This window comes from Colias philodice, chromosome 17 (genome assembly GCF_061535455.1).
Source record: "Colias philodice isolate Cphi_HAF_F1 chromosome 17, ilColPhil1 Martin Lab GWU primary, whole genome shotgun sequence".
In the NCBI taxonomy this organism is placed as follows: domain Eukaryota; kingdom Metazoa; phylum Arthropoda; class Insecta; order Lepidoptera; family Pieridae; genus Colias; species Colias philodice.
In genome coordinates this window covers 10467429-10489183 of record NC_143102.1, presented here as the reverse complement: position 1 = coordinate 10489183, position 21755 = coordinate 10467429, and the positions used below count along the sequence as shown (strand labels likewise).

The window sequence follows — 21755 nt, the reverse complement described above, 5'->3', positions numbered from 1 at the left end:
AAGGTGTTGTCTCTGTTGGATTAACCGCTAAAGAATCTGTTTCCTCATTATTAATTTGAATTCGCGATAAAGCATCGGCGTTACAATTTTGTTTTCCCTGCTTATAAATTACGGTGTAATCGTATTCGCTAAGTTTGAGCCTCCAACGTGTGAGACGGGAATTAGGTTCCTTTAAATTCATGACCCATTGAAGGGGTCTATGATCAGTTATAATTTTAAACTTACGGCCAAAAAGGTAAGGGCGGAAATACTTCGTTGCCCAGACAATTGCTAATAGCTCCTTCTCAATCGTGCTATAATTAATTTCGCTACTATTAAGTGTACGTGAAGCGTACGCAATTGGTTTATCGGAACCAACGGGGCCTTGAGAGAGCACAGCACCGATAGCTAAATTCGACGCGTCAGTTGTAAGAATAAATTCTTTATTGAAATCAGGATATTGAAGAATTGGATCGTTCATTAATAATGTTTTACATCTATTGAAACATTCAATGTAATCTTTAGAAAATGTTATCTTTGAACCCTTTTTTAAGCATTGTGTCATGGGTTTCGTGATTTTAGCGAAATCTGGTATGAATTTCCTATAATAACCTAAAAGACCTAGAAATCGTTTAATGTCGGTTGGAGTTTTCGGAAGAGGATACCTTTGGATGGCAGATATCTTATCTGGGTTAGGCTTTATCCCATCTTTGCTAATAATGTGACCTAGATACGCGGTTTCAAGTTTAAGAAATTCCGATTTATCCATCTGTATTTTAAAGTTGGATTCACGCAATCTCTGAAACACTTTCCCAAGATTAACGATATGTTCCTGTAAAGAAGTGCTAAACACTATTATATCATCTAGGTAAACTAGACAAATAGAATTTTGCAAATCTCTCAGTACATTATCCATTACTCTTTGAAAAGTAGATGGACTATTCTTTAGACCCATGGGCATTCTTAAGAATTCAAAATGACCATGTTCTACACTAAAAGCAGTTTTTGGAATGTCAGCCGGGTTCATTTCCACTTGATAAAACCCACTTGCTAAATCTAGCGTTGTGAAGTATTGACAGTTACCCAATTTACGTAAGACATCTGTAATATTAGGAATCGGATATTTTTCATCCAAAGTTTTCTCATTTAACTTTCTAATCGTATAGGAGCTACCGACGTTGACAAGTGAGAATTTTAGTATAGTTGGTTCCTTGATATACTGTTCCTCTTGCTATTTCGGTTAGAGTCCGGGCTGTCTGGCTGGTCGCAGTAGTTGCGTTTAGTAGTGCGCATCTTATCTGTACAGGATAATTTCCTTAATTTTAAGTCATTTTTTAACGCGTAATTTTTAATACTTTGCCTTTAGATAGATCCATCAGACATAGTTTTTTTATTGCAAGACGTTTTTTTCGTTGTTAAATAGGTGCCAGACGCAATTTTTTATTTCGTTTTTATAAAAAATTCAAATTATTTTAGAATGTCTGTAAATTTCATATTATGTTCTTCAAACATAATATAATCTAAAATTAATTAGCCAGACGCTAATTCGATTGTTAAGTATTAAATAATGTGTATAAATAAAAAAAAGTAATGAAGCATGCAGCTCATCAGCTAGTGTATTTTAATTATGCGACAGGAAATAATTGCAAGAATACAATATTATTTACACTTGTTCTTATAAATAAAAGCTAAAATGAAAAAAAAAAACATAAAAGTGAAAAATAAAATATTAAAGTTACCATACATTGAAAATAGAATAAAATCTATAGATATCAATGAAGGTTAAACAATTACATTGTTAAATTTAAAAAGCCATCTTCATAATCATCATCATCTTCCCTCACACTGTCAGAATTATTTATGTTATCGTCTAAGGAATTGTTATTGTTTTCCAATATTCCATCATCTGTAAATAACTAGAAAATTAGTATAAATTTATAAAGAATAGAAAAAATTCGATCACGAGGCGGGACTCGAACCCGCATCCTTCGCGCCATTCCGGGGCTTTATAAATTTATATTTATAAAGCATTTGAATGCCATAAAACCAAAAAAATATAAATTCAACAAAAAAGGTCGTGTTCCATCGTTACAATATTGTATTCACTGAAAAGTGCTTCATATTGGTTGAGATGGTTGTTAAATCATCTCAATAGATGGCGCGCGGTGTGTCCCTTAAGACACATAAAACTGAAGGAATAGAATAAATTCGATTACTCAGGCGGGTCACGAGTGGCTGAGTTGGTTAGGCATCCGCCCCGGAATGGCGCGAAGGATGCGGGTTCGAGTCCCGCCTCGTGATCGAATTTTTTCTATTCTTTATAAATTTATATTTATAAAGCATTTGAATGCCATAAAACCAAAAAAATATAAATTCAACAAAAAAGGTCGTGTTCCATCGTTACAATATTGTATTCACTGAAAAGTGCTTCATATTGGTTGAGATGGTTGTTAAATCATCTCAATAGATGGCGCGCGGTGTGTCCCTTAAGACACATAAAACTGAAGGAATAGAATAAATTCGATTACTCAGGCGGGTCACGAGTGGCTGAGTTGGTTAGGCATCCGCCCCGGAATGGCGCGAAGGATGCGGGTTCGAGTCCCGCCTCGTGATCGAATTTTTTCTATTCTTTATAAATTTATATTTATAAAGCATTTGAATGCCATAAAACCAAAAAAATATAAATTCAACAAAAAAGGTCGTGTTCCATCGTTACAATATTGTATTCACTGAAAAGTGCTTCATATTGGTTGAGATGGTTGTTAAATCATCTCAATAGATGGCGCGCGGTGTGTCCCTTAAGACACATAAAACTGAAGGAATAGAATAAATTCGATTACTCAGGCGGGTCACGAGTGGCTGAGTTGGTTAGGCATCCGCCCCGGAATGGCGCGAAGGATGCGGGTTCGAGTCCCGCCTCGTGATCGAATTTTTTCTATTCTTTATAAATTTATATTTATAAAGCATTTGAATGCCATAAAACTAGAAAATTAGTTTCAATAATGATGTACACACATACACACACAACACACATACACCACACCACACCACACAAGACACACACACGTGAACACACACACAGTACACACTCACATGTTTAAGTTTGTATTGAATTTAACTAAAGTAGTTAGCATGAATTTATATAGCTAGTATACTAGCGGTCCGCCCCGGCTTCGCCCGTGATACCTACATGTTTAAACTATCCTATCTCTCAAGTTGGATCGAACTGCACATGGTGTGCGAATTTTATTATAATCGGTTAAGTGGTTTAGGAGTCCATTGAGGACAAACATTATGACACGAGATTTATGTATATATATATTAAGATTAATGAATTAATATTGTTATCATCATCACTACATGGTATAAAACAAAGTCGCTTTCTCTGTCCCTATGTCCCTTTAAATCTTTGAAACTACGCAACGGATTTTGATGCGGTTTTTTTAATAGATAGAGTGATTCAAGAGGAAGGTTTATATGTATAATAACACCCATTAAATAGTGGAAAAGTACTGTTATTTTTGAGGTTTCTAATGTGATGTCGTAAATAATTACATTTTTTCCACATACAGTGCAAACGCAGGCTGAACCCTACGAGTTTTATCAAAATAATGTACTAACTATAATAGTACACATTGAAAAGGTCTACAGAAAAGTCCGTGATGGTATATGTCTATCTCTTATGGATAACCCACAATAACTTTTTTTTGTCATTTACTTTTTACGACAAATAATAATGGCTAATTTTCGAAGCGATTTTAACCAATAGGTACAGCATTAATCCTTAACCAATTAAAGACCTTGAATACATTGTTCATTAAATATAGATCTATATGGCCCTTTACACCGTATGATTTAAGTGAATATTTTCGAAGATATTACAGATTTAAAAATTGCGGGACGTAGCGTTTGCGGCGGTACCGGCCGGCCGCCCGGCTATATATTTCTTACCCGTGCGAAGCCGGAGCGGGCCGCTATGTTTTTAAATTCAACGTTCACAGTTTTTCTGTAAGTAGTGTATTTAGTATCAGCATTGCACCCGTGCGAAGCCAGGGCCAGGCGGGTCGCTAGTTAGTTATAAAAAAAAATTGTTTTGTATAGAAGATTGTTGATGTACCCTAATAGTTTATTTTTTAGCCTAAGGAATAAAATGTACCAATGGAAGGTACTTGTTCCCACAACACAGGGAATCCTAGAGTAGGAACAATTCAATTTCTATGCATCGTATATTTTCGAAAAAAAAAAGTTATTTTTTATTGTTATTTAATTTTCGCGGCCGACCCTTTCTATCTCTCTTGCACTTTAAACTATCTCTCCATGTACACAATCACCAAATTGTTATACTTACCTACTTTCACTACGTTTTTATTTGTACATATTTAATACTTAACAATCGAATTAGCGTCTGGCTAATTAATTTTAGATTATATTATGTTTGAAGAACATAATATGAAATTTACAGACATTCTAAAATAATTTGAATTTTTTATAAAAACGAAATAAAAAATTGCGTCTGGCACCTATTTAACAACGAAAAAAACGTCTTGCATTAAAAAAATTATGTCTGATAGATCTATCTAAAGGCAAAATATTAAAAATTACGCGTTAAAAAATGACTTAAAATTAAGGAAATTATCCTGTGCAGATAAGATGCGCACTAAAAAACGCAACCACTGCGACCAGCCAGACAGCCCGGACTCTAACCGAAATAGCAAGAGGAACAGTATATCAAAAAACCAACTATACTAAAATGACTTTTTTTTTAACGTTAATAGCTCCCGTACCATAAAATCAACAACTAAACGCCATTTAACTTTACCGGATGCATCTGCCTTTTTAGGTACTACCCAAATAGGAGAGCTCCATGCTGAATCTGATGGTCTAATAATACCCTGTTCTAACATTTTACTTATCTGATTCTGTACTTCCTGCCTATGAATAAATGGATAGCGATAACTTTTCGTATAAACCGGTATTTCATCCTTAGTTCTAATAGAATGTTTAATTTTATTCGTAAATGTTAAGTTTTCTCCTTCTATATAAAATACATCCGCATACTGTGTACATAATGACTCTAAATTTAAACGTTCCTCATTATTTAAGTGGTCAGTACGCAAGCGAGATAATACCTGTTTCACACGGTCGGACGAACGTTTGGTGCGCGTGCACTCGTTATTATAAACCTCGGCACATACCGGTCGATCCATTGAAAAAATTACATCATTACGGGTTGGATTAGAAATTTCCACGATAGCGCGATTGCTCCTCGCCTTCGTTAAACATTCAGAAATATGACAATTACATATAATTTGTTCCGGTATAATAGCGTCTCCATTCTCAACATCTACGGGTAATCTAACTAATTTACTACTTCCTGCGGGTATGACGTCCTCATAAAGATTAGCGTTCCGTGAGTCATATACTAATAACCGATTCGTAGCATTGCAAGTATTTAAAGTTTTAGTTTTATAATTAATGGATGCTTCCCATTTATCTAACAAATCTGAACCTATTAAGCCGTCGAAATAATTGTGAAATTTATAAACGAAAAATGTGATATCGTCAGGGTCATTAAATTCAGGAAAACTAGGTAATGTTATAGAATAATTATTACGTGTTACAGCATGAACATTACTTACTTCAAAGGGATCATAATTAAGAGTAACGTCCGGAAAATATCTCTGTACTGCATCGGGGCTAAGAAAAGATTGGTTAGCTCCAGTATCAATTAACAATTTAAGTGGAGGATTATGAATTTGAATATAAGGAAGTTGACGTTGCGTGTGTAGATTTAATTCTATTTTGGTTTTTCTAATTTTTGGTGGATTCTGAAAATCCTGATCGTGTTCTGAACGTACGTCACACGTTTCAACAAAATTTTCAGGTGCGTCTGTCTGTTCGTAATGTACATAAGGTTCATATTCCGTACAGTAATATTCATTATTATAATAGTCATCTTCATAAGGATATAAATCGGTACAGTAATAATCTTCGTCATCTATATATTCATTATGATTCATCTCCCTAGTCTTAAAATAATTACTCGGGGGTGGATTGCCAAATTTTGACCAATCATGAGCGCGTGCAAAAGATGTCGGTGGTAAAGTCTTTGTCACGTAATGGCTAACGCCACTCATAGGATGCGGTTTCGGTTGCGCGGGATGTTTAGGCTGTAATCTGAACGTATTGCTCTGCGGGTTATAGTTAGGGGGTGCAGCGCGGAAAATTTGCATAGTACGAGTTGGACGTGCTGGTCCTTGCGGTTGATTAAAATTTCGATTAAAATTTGGTGGCTTAAATTGCGGTCTAAACGAATGTATAGGCTGTAGTTTAGAAGATATAGGTTCACTAAAATCATTATGTCTATAAAACGGTTCATGCGAGTACGGCATTCTAAAAGGTACGTGGGGTTTCCTATCAAAAGTTTCATTACGTTGTTGAAGGTATAAAGTGCTTTGTTCTTCATTAACGTATTCTAATGCCTTTTCAATGGTTGCGGGGCGCATGCAACGTATGCGTGAGCCTAACGGATCTCTTAAACCACGTAGGAAAGCCTGTAGTGTTAATTTTTGATACAGGTCCCTTTTTGCCTCACGAGTAGTAACGACTGTTTCATGTAATGCTATATACGTCATTATGGTACTAAAAAGATGCTGACATCTTTCATAGAACTCTTGAGGAGAGCTACGACCTTGCGTTAATAAGGCTAAATCGTTATAAAGGGCGGTCTCATCTCTATGGTCAGAAAAGTTATTAACTAATACGCTTCTTATACCGTGCCAAGTAGTAGGTATACCATTTGCATTAATAACTCGGGCTGCGGGCCCAGTAACTTTATTTAAAATACCATTACATAACGCGGCAGTTTTTAAAGTATTTCCGGGATCTTTATCTATAAATTCCTCAGCTAATTGGTCACTTAAATGTATAAATCTTGTTAAAACGTTAACATTACCATCAAATTCTGGCAAAAGCCTAAGTGCATTAAAAATTTTATCCAAATCTGACATTTTAAATATCTGTATTACCTATATAAAAATATATTAAATTTAATTAAATTTATTTACTTCGTTAAACTAATATAAAAAATTAATAATCTTTACCTAATATATTTGAATTATAAAATGAATTAATTAGTAAAATTCGAAAATTAATCAATTCGTAATTAATTGATATTTAAATTTATTAATCTTTTATCAACCTAATATCTATATATTTGAATTTTACAAATTGATTTTGTAAAATTCTACAATTAATTCTCGATGAATTAATATATTTCAAGCCTACGCACTACAGTTCCTCGGTTCCCGTGAATGGGTAATCTAGGAAAACTTACAATCTAGGAGTGGCAAGACACTAAGAGAATTAGTGTACTTACAGGATTTTCATTTCGGCCTTTCCTGCAGTATCAATGTTTGGATACCCTTCGCGTTGCGGCGGCCAACGGTGTAGGTTCTGGATCCCCGTCGTCGTCCCTCCGATGGAATAGCGATACTCGATGCTTGTAGTTTCGCGTTCCGAGAGACGGCTCTCAAGGATTATCCTACCGACTGCGCCAATTATATTGACCGACCCGCGAAGGCGCAAAAAAAACCGAAATTTACTTATTAATAATTTATTGTAAAAAAAATTACATGATAAATTATTCCTAACTTAAACTATGTCCCTCCCGTTCAATGTTGGAACAAAGAGTGCTCGTCGTCCACGGCGAAGCAACTACAGCGTCGCGGTGGCGATGATTGCCGCAACACTCTCAGGAATCGCAGGTGTGCGCGATGTCGCAATTGCTAACAGGTGCAAGTCCTTCTTGGGTGGCCCCATGCATCCTCTAATGGTTAAGGCGTGTATATACAGTACATAACATAGTCACTAATTGAACACTACATTGTTTTGATACTTATCTTCACATACTTAGATCTACAAATAAGGTTATAATTTATTCAAACATCTATTTTTTTCAGCTCTCACACAATTTCTTCAAGTGTGCCTGAACCCAGACAGTGATATAGACTACTTAGCGGAGTACCTTAGAGTAGGAGGCAATTCACATGAAATTCTACGCCAAATATCTACTGACAATAAAAAAAATCTATCTCTCGCCACTCCTACGTTTCATATTTTTCACTTAATCATTCTTAAGGTACAATCATCAATGCCACAAATGATTATGATAACGGAAGAGGCTTGTCGCTACTTCTTAAACACCTTTATACCTACCGTTGAGATCATGATTAGTGAGAACTCAGGGCCTCGGCACAGAAAGATTATACTCAACTTACTAACCTCAATGGTCACAATGAGCTCTGATTTAGGTGTAGAAGTACTAAATCAGCTACCGTTAACACCTAAACATTTACAATACATTGTTGAGAAACCAAATTACAAAGAGAAAGACAATGTAAGAACAGCATTTGTACATTTCATGACTTCATTCCTAGTTGATGGTCACTTACCGCTCATTAAAGCATTGCTCGAAAAGCAAGGATTGCTTCCATTAGTAATACCTGGTTTAATACAGGATGAATCAGAGGCTGTTGTTATGTTTCTCAATATTCTGGAGAAGAATGTTATCAATAATACATTGATATCGAAAACTCTGAAACTAAAAACATTCAGTCATCAGGTGCTGCACAATTTGTTCAAAGTGTTCAATTGGAAGGGACCTCCGGAATTAAATAATGATGTTCGAAATGAGTCGCGCCCAGAAATTCTAACATTGTTGTCAAATATAATAAAAACATTGTTCACATCGCACAAACTTGGATTGTATTTTGTCGATCCATATCTTGGTACGGGCGAGACAAACAAGAATCAAAATTTATACAAGGCTTTGCTCAGCTTAAAAAGGCCATGGGAGAATAATTATGAGTGTGACACAGTTCTTGAGATTGTATTTAAATGTCCCGACTTACACAGAGCACTTATTCATGTAATTGAACAAAGTTTTCAACCACAACATTCGCCGATATGGGAAAAAGCGACGGAATTTACGATTGCGCTCATAAATAAATTGCATCCGGAAGACATGGTGCCTCGTTTACATAACTTGAACTCAATGCAAACTGTTAATTTTATAAGATTTGTGACGTTACCTGTACCATTATTAAAATTAATGCAAGCAAGTATAGGAACAGATCAACAAATATCATTATACAGCATAAAAGTGCTAGTAAAGATGTTGCAATCACTTAAACGTTATATGGCCTTGCTGGAGTTGGAAGATACCAATATAAAATTGATGGAATTAAGAAGTAAACTTGAGTATTTCATTCCGAAGCATGTGCCAGCACCAAACGTCATTGTTTCCTTAATAAATGATATAACAAGTGGCAATGAAAAGGATGAAGTCTCTCAAGATTATAAGCTACCAAAATTGAATACAGCAGATTCTCTTTTATCACTTATAGATTTATTGTTGCTATACAATTACGTACATCCTGCATTTTTTGAATCTCTTGAAAGTAGTATTGACATGAAAACAATTTTGAAATTTACAAAGACATTGTCGTCAGGTCAGATTTCCCTTTTGAAGTTTAAAGTCGTGTCCTTGTGGTTGATATTGGATGAAACAGCTATATCTCTTAAAAATCCCATGTTTAAGGATCTATTTCTCATCATGCTGGAAGTTTTTACGAGTGATGAAGAGGACACATGGATAGAAGCAAAAGAAACATTGCACAATTTTTTCAAGAACACTGAAATTTTCGAAACCGATGAAAACGAAATACATTTGATGTTATATTCTTTACGCAATGCACAAGTTAACCCTATATCCATTGTAGCTGATATAGTAGAATATGTCCTAAAAAATAAAAACGATTTGACAGATTATATTAAAAATCAAATGGTTAATTTCGAGATATCTGATGAGAGTAATGAAGCTAATTTGGAGAAATTATTTAACGATTTAATGAATAATAAAAATACAGAAGATAGTATGTTTTTGGAAAATAAATTGCCTTCTCCATTTATTATTGGATCCATACAGTATATTCAAGGGAACAAAGAAGCAAAAAAGAGTTTAAAAGGATTCTTGTCATTGTTTATAGCTAATTTATTGCATTGCAATTACTCCCCAGAGTTATCGGAAGTTTTAATTGGAGACTCGAAATTAGATGTCAGGAGTTATGTGGCTGATTGGACTACAAAGCCTGTTTCTTTACCGGATACACTAGTAAAAGATGAAAGTTTGCTTAAAATATCCAACTCAATTATTAACGACGAAGATATTACTATTACTGACATATTTCCAATATTAATTAGTTCTGAAGATGATTACGACTTTGCCCTCGATAATTTATTTTATAAAATACCTTTACAAAAATCAGACAGCACTCAACTATTTATATGGGCGAAATATTTAATGTTCTGTGCAGTTGGATTATCAAAAACTGATGAACTAAACCCAGAGAAACAGAAGAAAATCATAACATATTTTCAAGTAATAATTGCGATTGGAAAAAAACATCACTTCATAGGTACCGTCAGGAATATTCTTCTAAATTTATTCAAAAATACTCACTTCCTCAAAATATTTAAGGCATTGGATGTCAGTAAGAAATCGTATATTCTCGTAACTGATTTCTTGTTACAAATTATTACACAGAATAGAGATATAGTTGATTACTTGGACAGAAAACATTTCATTTTGCGCTCATTCCAACATAAAACTTACACGGAAATTGTAAAGGCATTCATAAAAATAAATAAACGAAAAAATGTAAACAGTGATCATACAATAAAAGTACTAGATATTGTTGGACTCTCGAAAGAAAACGACAATCAAGTATTTGATCTAATTTTTAATACAGAATTAGAGTCTTGTATTAAAGATGATAAAGAACCAAGTGTGGTTATAGAAATATTAAGAGTTTTAATTGAGAAATATTCAAAATCTATTGACTTGGAACTTTCAGCTGAAATTGTAACGAAATCTATGAAGTTATACACGGATTTAATAACAAACAAAGATTTTACAATTAATTTAACAGGTTTAGAAGATGCATTAACAGATTATTTTGAGAATAAACCACACCAAGTTTTGCATGTCACAGAAGAAGAGTTTAAGAAATTTTTCCATGCAAATACAATACGAAAGTCAACATCAAATCTTGCTTCAGTTTTACTGAAATTAAATAATAAGTTCTGTATTGTATACAAAGATGAAATAAATAGACCAGAAATATTGAGTCAAAGAGAACTAACATTGCCACTTGGAAACGCTATTGTGAATCATAGTCAATTTCTGGCAAATAATAAGGATATCTTGGAAAAATTATATGATGAATATAAGTCCAATATCAATAAATATTTAGAGAAGCCCCATAAAGCGGGACAGGTATACATAGCTAGTTGGAAGTTGCTGAAGAAACTTATGACAGAATGTATGACGATACCAGATTGTAAAAAAATATTTTCTAAGATTCACAAATTCGAAGTCTTGGATTTAAGTCATGTTAAATTACTTCAAGTAATTCTATACAAAATTTATCTTAACGCTGAAGAAAATAAAATAGAATATTTTATTAATTACATTTCGGCAGTACTCAATGTAGTGTTGAATTGTTTGAAAGATGAAAAAATTAATGATTTAGATGAAACAATATCCTATGTCTATAGTACAACACAAATAGGTAAGATAAAACAATTGGTTGACAATAAAGATGAATTCAAAAAAGTAATAGATGGCGCGACGTGGAAGAACTTTTGCAAAGCGGTTCTAAAAAGTGCTCTGAAAGTAAAAACAGCGGATCAAGATAATAGCTTAGGACCGAAACTTCTGTGTTTACTTACGGTATTAGTCAAGTATTTTTATCCTGTAGATCATGAGGATGTTGCTGTTCTGTTCGACATGGTGACGTCGCATTCCGAATTCTTAAATGTCATGCTCAGTTATCACAGTCTGGAGATAAAATCTAGGTTGCTCCAGTTTCTATATAGCCTTATTACTTTGAACAAATCTATTATGAAATCACAGCAAATACCGGTTTATTTGAGTGCATATCATGCCACGAAGAACCCCTGTGATAGATTGATATTATCGATTTTACAATACTACGAAAGTAATGGATTACCTGTGAATGAGTACAAACCTTATCTCTGGGGAGATTCAGCCGCTAACTATTACGCTGTAAGGAAGAAGCGTACTGCCTCTCTATGGAGCCATCCTACACCAAACCAAGTATTAAACTTATTTGACAGAGAAATTATCGCGAAGACAGTACGTAACTTCCCAGTTGAGCAAAGATTAGACTACTATTTCGAGCTGCCTGAAACGTGCGAGTCGCTAAAAGATGTTACGATTAAGATGTATTTGGAAAATGAACATGAGCAAAAAGCGAAGATTGCCAAATGTGAAACAGTACAAGACAATGAGTCGATATTAAAGGGTTTGTTAAAAAAGGACGAATACAGCACAATTGTGAATAAATATAAGGAGAGTGATGTGTTATCTGTGTCGCATTTCGATGAAGATGACGAGATATACGATCCAGCCTTTCTATTTCCCCTCTTGAGTCATTTATTAGCTCCTGGGTCTATGGCGTCGTGTTTCAAGCTGCTTAGAACTGGTCTATTATCAGTCACGGTGGTGGCACTAGGTTCACACTGCCCAATGATGAGGGCTGCTGCTTACCATGTTCTGCATAGATTTTGCATGCTATTGGAGTTGGAAACGTAAGTATAATTTTTTGATTGCATACATTTTTCATTTTTCTAAACGCAACAGTAATTTTTTGTAACTCTAGTTTTGATAGTTGAATGTTATATTTTCGATTGTGTTTGATTCGAATATTATTAGAAATATTTGATTTTCCTTTTTCTAGTTCTAGCCTATTCTAGATTACCTATTTCTAGTTTATTTTTTCCAATATAGTTAAAATATTTATCAAATTTATTGCAGGAAACACAAAAATGACAAGCTGCTGTTAACAGATTTCGTCACAACGCTGCGCCAGAGTTTAACAAAAGCAATGAAAGATGCAGCCAAAGAAGATAGTATTTTCGGTGACTTGAAGAATCCAAAATTACCAGCGATTGGCGTTTTATATTTAGCCAAAGCGTTGACAGTTTGTACTGCGCCCTCCGAACCTCTGTACAAACCTGTTAATAACTTCTTAATAGCAAAACAATTTGTCGATCTATCTATTGTCCCAGACTTCCTTAGTCTTTTCCATGACAATGAAGTAGAAAGCCTCGAAAGACGACTCTGGATACTAGACGTGATGACGAATGGAATAAAAACAATGATAGACGTTGTTGTTGTATTCAAAAGCATGTGTTTGAAGATGCTCATGGATTTCTACACGACGGTGCTCTGCGACAAACGGACTAAAGTTAAAATTATCAGAGTCATAAATTCAATAGTCGCGATACCAAAAGCTTTTGAAATATTACTCGAAGGGCACGGTCTTATGGCGTGGTTACATTCTATTGTCTGGTACATCGCTAAAGACGATAAGGTAGTTGTTGAAGAGATTCTTGTTCTAATTAAAACTATTATCGAGAGTATGAATATCAATACTTTCCACAAACAAATGAGACTCAAAGTTTCTGATGTTAAAGTAAAAAGCGACGTTGAATACGAAATATTAAGTTTTATTTACGAATTATTGAATCATGTAGATTGTCATGATGTTGACTATGTTATTTCTTACGTTAATCTTTATAATTTAATATCTAAAAGGACTATTAAGTTTTTGACAAAGAAACAGGTAACAAATGTGGTACATAAATGTAGTGAAAAAATCAAAGGCTCCGAGAGCGTTAAGATCATAAGTCAAGCTCTAGTTTTGAAAAATCCTAGTATGTTACGGAGCAAAATTATTAAAAATGACGGTAATAGATTGGTTAGAGAATTAGACATGCTAGTTGATGCTTATATTTCATAGATATAAAACAATTGTATTGTAAAATATATAAGATAGAAATTAAATAAATACTATTGTATTATAACAAGTTTGTTTTATTGCCCAGTAAATTATCATTTTCATCTAAGTGAAGTCCCGTGTCCCCGTAGTGGGGTAGGGGGCAGATGCATTATTCATACATCTGTTTCACTGATCGATTTTTCTTTAGGGACAAGTAGGTGATCAGCCTTCTGTGTTCTGCCAGACTGAGACATTTTTTTTTCGTCTCCACCGGGAATCGAACCCAGGACCCCTCGGTTCTACGCTCACGCGTCAACCACTGTACCGAGGAGGCGGTCATCATTTTCATCTGCGTGCGTATTTTTATATTAATTCCCACTTCTGAAACATAATTTCTGTGTCACTTAATATGTGGTATCTAACTTAATATCATAATGAATCTCGCTAAAAAGTATTCGCACACTGAAGGTAAATTTCCCATTGCCTTTAGGTTTTTGGACCAAATAGATTTGACGATATTTTACTTCCAAGTTTTGAGCTCAATTTAATTATATAGGTATATAATTTTAATATGTATAAAGTTCTGCATAACATATGCCTGTACCTTTCCAATTAGAAACATACATTTGATGTTATTTGTCTTGTTGCAATCAGAGGTATTAGAAATGGTGAAACTTGTAAACTCTGCGATGTAATGTTATCTTGCGGATATGTCGATAGGTGTCGATAGATAGTGATAGCGATAGCTACAATTATTACACTGTCCCTTCTCTAGCTATAAATTTGAAACAAATAAGCAAATAGGTACCTAATAGATTTAAGGAAAGTCTACACTAATTGTCAACCGTAGCGCAAACTGCATATTTTCTTGACTTGACAACTATCTAACTAAATTTTATCCTGCAGATTAGATTTAATATGTGTATCCATAATATCCAAAGTTAAATACCCCAAAACTTTCTGGACGTAGGCGTAGCACTTATTAGAAAATGATGACCATGTGACCGTGCATAATATGAAATTTAAATATGTAATTATAATGACTCGGCTAATTGTGTTAGACGCCTACATACAGCAGCATAGCAGTTATTTAGTTTCGTAAACATGATGGTTAACTACATTGATAATAAATATCATAAGATTATTAGTTATAAATTTTAATATAACTACATCTATGTATTTGAATTATTAATCGTTCTAATCAATAAAAGTATGCTTAATTCACCACGCTTCCTACTTCTTAATTAAGTACCTACTTACGATTAATTTGAAATAACGAAAGTGTCCTTATGTAATCCAGTAGGTACATATTTTTCTTCTCTTATAGATAGATAAAAGAAAAGATATTTCCATGTTTAATACTAAACAAATCCCATGAACAGTCAAATTTGTGTACAACAACGTTTGTCGAAACCATTCGATACCTACTAGTAATTTTAATTCTTAAACATTTATCCCACTAACATATTCATATAAATTTCCGATAATTTCAATCGTTTTAATCCTATCGATATGTGTAAATACTTGCAATTTATATTTGTCTTATCTAATGGATATAAGCTTACAATACAAGGGTTATTAGCAATAAATATAGTTCCTGTGACAAGCGGTACGAGGGGCATGCCAAAAAAAACTAGATAAGTACTCGAAAACCATAATGGTTAGGGAGCCAGGTGCAAATTTGGTTAACTATTTCCTCTCAAGAGATAATTCGTCAGACGCATGAGAGTATAGTATTATAAAGCCTCGTGAACGTCAGCTGGAGCTCCGTTGGGGGGGTGAGCGGTTGTAGCCTCCCACGCACATAGGAAAAAAAATACATTCATTCATTCATTTCCTCTCAGCTAAAAATTTGTCAAATTGTAGCTAACCCAATATCTCAACGAAAAAAAATAGTCAGCTGGTTACAACATGGTGTATTATACGTCAGCTGGTGTCTCGAACATGAAAGTTAAATTTAAAGAAAAATTTATTTTCCGTTATTTCCTCTCAAACAAAAATTTACCTGATGATAGCTTATATGTAACTGTGGATAAATATATATGTCAGCTGGCTGTATCTTGGTGGAAAAACCGTCAGCTGATACGGGAGGCTACAACCGCTCTTCCCCCCAACCGAGCTCCAGCTGACGTTCACGAGGCTTCATAATACTGTACTTTGATGCATTTTACTAATTGAGTATTTGAATTAAAATTTTTTTTGTGATAAATGGAAAGATTATATATTAGTTTTATAACAAAACTGTTTTTATTTTTATTTTTTTGCAATAATTCAAAAGTTATTTCAAAATAAAAATTAGTCTTTGAATCCAGTACCGAAGCACGCCGACAACTCCCGAAGCGTCACCTGACCGCGTGTGACGTCATAATGTTAGTTTTCACTTTTCACTCATTGCAGTTGATAGAAAAATAAATATAGTTTGAAAAACTAAACAGGATAATAAGATAAATTCATGAAATTATTGTATTGTTACCGGGTTTTTATAAGTATACAAAATTTAAATTAAATCCGTCTGTTTATAGTGAGTCTAAATAGAATCGAAAGGAGAATTGGTTACATACAAACATATGTTTTAAGCTGATCCTGGCGTTCCTTATCACAATAAATTTATGATATTATTGTATTGTCATCGGACCTTGATAAGTGTTCAAAATTTGAACAAAATCCGTGGGTCAAAATCGAGTCGAAACTTCGAAAGGAGTCGGTTGCATACAAACATACAGGTGAAGCTAATAAAAGCGTGTGAATAATAAATACAGTGTTTTGATCTATTTAATTTTGTTGTCATTATTAAATTACATATTAATTATATTAATTGTTAATTATATTACTTAAATTTATATTAAAAATGGCGAACCTCAAAAGTTATCCTTTTGTACCATTATGTACGAATACTACAAAGGCAACTCCTGACAAAAATCGGTGATCATAAATATATCAACATCAAGAATATTATTTTCGTAACTAACTAACTAATTCGGAACCAACTAACAAATCGTATTTTAATTTTTAGCAATAAACTTTCAATATTATTGTCTAGTCACGTGTAATAGCCGTAAACCCTATGTACTGCAGTTAATAGCTATAACAATATGATGTCACAACTGTGGTGACCAGTCATGGCGCGTTTGTAGTCACGTGATTCTAATTTAAATTTCATCAATTTTTAATTGCTTATAATTAACGGAAAAAAAATTTTTTTGAAGTTATTTGTATTAAATATCAATATTATTAATAATAAAGTTTCAGAATACATAAAAAAAATCAATAATTTTTTTTTATTCAAATACTCAATTACCGCTTGAGAGGAACTTGGTCATAAAATCTGCTGCTGGCTCCCGGACCATAATATTTATTATTTGTTACTTATATCTATCTTTTCAAAGTATTCACCCCGAGCATGTATACACTTTTCCATGCGTTTAAACCACTTGGAAAACACCTCTGACCACTCTTTTCCAGATACCTCGGAAATTTCGAAATTATAGGCAGCCAATGCATCTTCCTTGCTCTCAAATCTATTTCCTTTCAAATTTTCTTTAATTTTGGGAAACAAGTAAAAATCACAAGGTGCCAAGTCAGGAGAGTATGGCGGGTGAGGCAGGATAGACACATTTTTTGAATTAAAAAAATCAAGTGTTCTGGCGGACGTGTGCGCCGAGGCGTTGTCGTGGTGCCAAAGAAGGTGCCGGATTCCTGACTTCGGTCGCTTGTCACACCAAGCTGACAATACTGAGGGGGCACAAATTGACACATACCACTCAGAATTAACTGTTTTTTGATCCTCTAGCACTACAGTAGCGATATGACCGGTCTTACAAAAAAACGAGGCAATCATTTGTTTTTGCGTGCTGCGTGCACGACGACATTTCGTTGGTGTTGGTTCATTATCGAAGCACCATACAGTCGATTGTCGTTTTGTTTCAGGATCGTAGTTATACAGCCATGTTTCGTCACCTGTAAGTATATCGTATACGTTTTTCTTCTCGCCTCCGTCGAATTTCTCTATCATAAATCGGCACCAATCTACCCGGCGGTCTTTCTGCTCATCGGTCAGTTTGTGCGGCACCCATCTTGAACAACGCTTACGGAGAGAAAGGTGATCATGAATAATGGTTTGCAACGCTGCTGATCCAATACCCAGTTCTCGCTCAAGCTCTACATATGTAATTCGTCGGTTTTCGCGAATAAATTTTTCAGTTGCTTGAATATTTTCTTTAGTGACTGCGGTTGGCGGCCGACCTGTCCTCGCTTCATCTTCAAAGCTTCCCCGTCCTCTTTTGAATTCAGCAAACCAATTAAAAACTGTTGCTCGTGAACAAGCAGATTCACCAAAAGTAGTAACCAAAAGTTTAAAACATTCTTGCGGCTTTAAACCTTTTTTATAATCATAATAAACTAGCGGTCCGCCCCGGCTTCGCCCGTGGTACATGTTTACGTTTTCTCTACATAAGAACCATCCTCGTACTTCAAGGAATATAATAAAAAAAGAATTATCGAAATCGGTTCAGCCGTTCTCGAGTTATGCGCTTACCAACACATTTTGCGATTCATTTTTAGGTATATATAAGATCATAGCGCGAAAATCTCGTCGATTGAGTTCCATTGTTGCAAGCAAATTCCCGCCAGATTGTCACAAAAATAAGCCTTTATGAGCAAAAAATATTTGAATTCAAATATGTTCCATATTTAAATTTGACACTAAATAACCAGTGTTTACGATGGTGTATAACTTGCCAGTATCAAATTATTAAGTAAAGAGCATCTAACAACTTTTGGCATGACCCTCGTAATTTCCCTGTCTCCATTGCAATCAAGATTATTCTTAGATCATTAATGATCTAAGAGATTATTGGTTACGAGTAAATATATTTACGTAGGTATATATTGATGTGTCGGCTTTAAAAGGTGTGTGAAATATGACTTTACTATATAGGTATCTATAATATAAATAATATGTAGTAAATGATTATTTAGGTTTTCAGCTGACAATAGTACCTAATTGGATTTGTTTCAAAGCACTATTTTTTTTGGCCGCCTCCTTGGTACAGTGGTTGACGCATGAGTTCAACACCAAGGGGTCCTGGGTTCGATTCCCGGTGGAGACGAAGAAAAAAAAATGTCTCGGTCTGGTAGGACACAGAAGGCTGATCACCAACTAGTCCCTAAAGAAAATTGATCAGTAAAACAGATGTATAATGCATCTGCCCTTTACCCCACTAGGGGACAAGGGACTTCACTTTTCAATGCATATTTTTTTGGAATGATAGGTGTGCGTGTCACCTAATTATAAGACTAATCAGGAAATAGATCATTATCAAGTTCATTATTAGAATAAAAACATGAATACCTACCTAATATACCTACGTATCCTCCTCCTACCTAAATATCTATGTACAACTAGCGGTCCGCCCCGGCTTCGCCCGTGGTACCTAGTTGGATCGAACTGCACATGGTGTGCGAATTTTATTATAATCGGTTGAGTGGTTTCTGGTTTAGGAGTCCATTGAGGACAAACATTGTGACACGAGATTTATATATAATATTTATTATTATATTCGTCCATGTATATATTAAGTTACTTAGGTACCTATATTTAAATGTATATTGCAAAGCAGGAAGGCTTAACCAAATTAAACTTGTTTATAGCAGCTATGTGACAATCTATACATCAATACATATAATAAAATCGTAGAAAAGTGATGTCTGTACAATATATAATAAATCTGTAGAAGGGTCAATTCTGTACATTGAAAATATTGAAAAAATAAATAGCAGGGGGTGTTACTGGATCGATACCAAACCCAAATATGTGATTAAAAAAATTTTTTGTTGTTGTCTGTCTGTCTGTCTGTCTGTATGTGAAGACATCACGTGAAAACTAACGGTTCGATTTCGATGAAACTTGGTATAATTATACCTTATTATCCTGGGCGTAAAATAGGATACTTTTTATCCTGAAAAAATACGAAGAAAAAAAATAATCTTAATTTTTCAGTTTTATCCATAGACGTTGTTCTGTAGAACAGCGAACACACGTTGGGTATTATTATAGGCCTAGCCGTATTTGAGTCCAATAGATATTTATAAGATGTTATTGTCAGAGTTACTCAAAATGGAGAAATGAACCATCCACGCGAAGACCGACATCCGCGCGGACGGAGTCGCGGGCGGAAGCTAGTTTGACATAAATTATTAGAACAACGTTAAGTTGACATGTTAAAGGATTAAAACCATTCTAATACAATTTTTATGCATAATCAAATGTACACAGTTGCATTGAGTTACTATGTAAATACTACGTAGGTACCTACGTAGTAATAATACCTCAATGCAATTATGTTTTTAAATGTAAACGTAATATAAAAGAGTATAATCATTTTTTCGCATTGGTAGCGTTTAGCTACTATAATGTATTCTGGCATTGATCGGGCAATGTGGCATTGGTATAATCTTAGTATTTGTAATGTCTTTTTCATATCTTATACGCTCGAAAGAGAAACAACATCCCATATTTTCAGTTGTAAGCTCATGGACTGCCTGTAGACTACAAAATTGCATAAACTATGGAAAAAATTTATGCTTTTAAGTAAAACATGAATAATATTTGATCACTTAGTTTAATAATAATTTATATTTGCTTGTGTTGTGTGTGTGTGTGAACTGTGAAATGTTTCTGTGCGATTTTACGCCAGTTAATAATATTATTTAAAGTTGTTGTCATAGCAACCTTTGAAATATCAACACCAGTTTTGAGGTGATTCCATACAATTTAAAAATGTAAGTAGTTGCTAAAGTAGGAATTAGAGATTTTATTATATATTTTTTATTAGGTAATTAAGTAGTAGTTACCTACCTAGCATGCCTGTAAAAATAATTATAAATGCCAAATTTTTTCGTAAATACTCCTTCAATGAATATTGATATAAATGAAAAAAACCCACACTAATATAATGATCACCCCTAAATTATCCAAACACACAAATTCAGAAACTACACAGCGATTTCACAAACAGATACTATCCAATCAATAAGCCAGTGTCACGATTCGTAGTTAAGATCACGAAGTGCATGTACCTATGTCCATAGAGTGCTATGTAGACACGAACATGCTCTATTATTTATGGTAAAACTGTTAGGATTCTCTAGAGGTTAAAAGCTCACTGAAATCAAGATTCCAATTTCTAAATTACTCAGAAAATATTCAATGATTTTGGATTTGTAATTGATATACTTATTATGAATTGAAATTATAACATGCATGACCTATTTATAGTCAGTAATTAATAAGATAAAGTTCGTAGTTAGTTTTGGTAAATAGAAATTCACAAATCTCTACACTCTACAAGATCCTCCGTAGCACTTTGTTTTTCGTTACAATATATGTAGGTATATACTCGATTCACAAGACAATAAATCTATTCAATTTATAAAAAAAGTCTAAAGCTGTAACTAAGTATAAATGATAGTTTTCGTATTTTTAAAAATTGACAAATTGTTCGACTGTAAATTCATCCTTTTAATATGTTAATGACTATAGGTAATATTGAACATCATATCGTAGACTAGCTGTTCCCCGCGGTTTCACCCGCATTGCTCCGCTCCTGTTGATCTTAGCGTGATATATAGCCTATAGCCTTCCTCGATAAATGGGCTATCTAACACCGAAAGAATTTTTCAAATCGGACCAGTAGTTCCCGAAATTAGCGCGTTCAAACAAACAAACAAACAAACTCTTCAGCTTTATAATATTAGTATAGATTCGTAATTGTATATTAGGTATCTAAGTAGGTATAAAAATAGATACGTTATTAAATATAATGCATACATTTTAACAAAACGTCTCGTTATAAGTACCTATTTATTACTATAAATACTTCTATTTTCGTTCGCTCCAATATTACTATT

At 34.0% G+C, this 21755-nt stretch overlaps 1 protein-coding gene and 1 long non-coding RNA gene across 2 annotated transcripts in view; both read left to right on the top strand.

Annotated features, from left to right (window-relative positions):
- The window catches only part of LOC149481336 (nucleolar pre-ribosomal-associated protein 1), a 47493-nt gene extending 33567 nt beyond the window's left edge, over positions 1–13926 (top strand). Inside the window, exons 2-3 of the mRNA XM_089706179.1 lie at positions 7941–12654; positions 12881–13926. Of these exons, the coding sequence (XP_089562305.1) occupies positions 7941–12654; positions 12881–13868 (5702 nt within the window). The 3' untranslated portion in view covers positions 13869–13926. The remainder of the gene's footprint in view (positions 1–7940; positions 12655–12880) is intronic.
- Positions 1–21755, top strand: part of LOC149481325 (uncharacterized) — a 350361-nt gene that overhangs the window by 120113 nt on the left and 208493 nt on the right. The window lies entirely within an intron of this gene.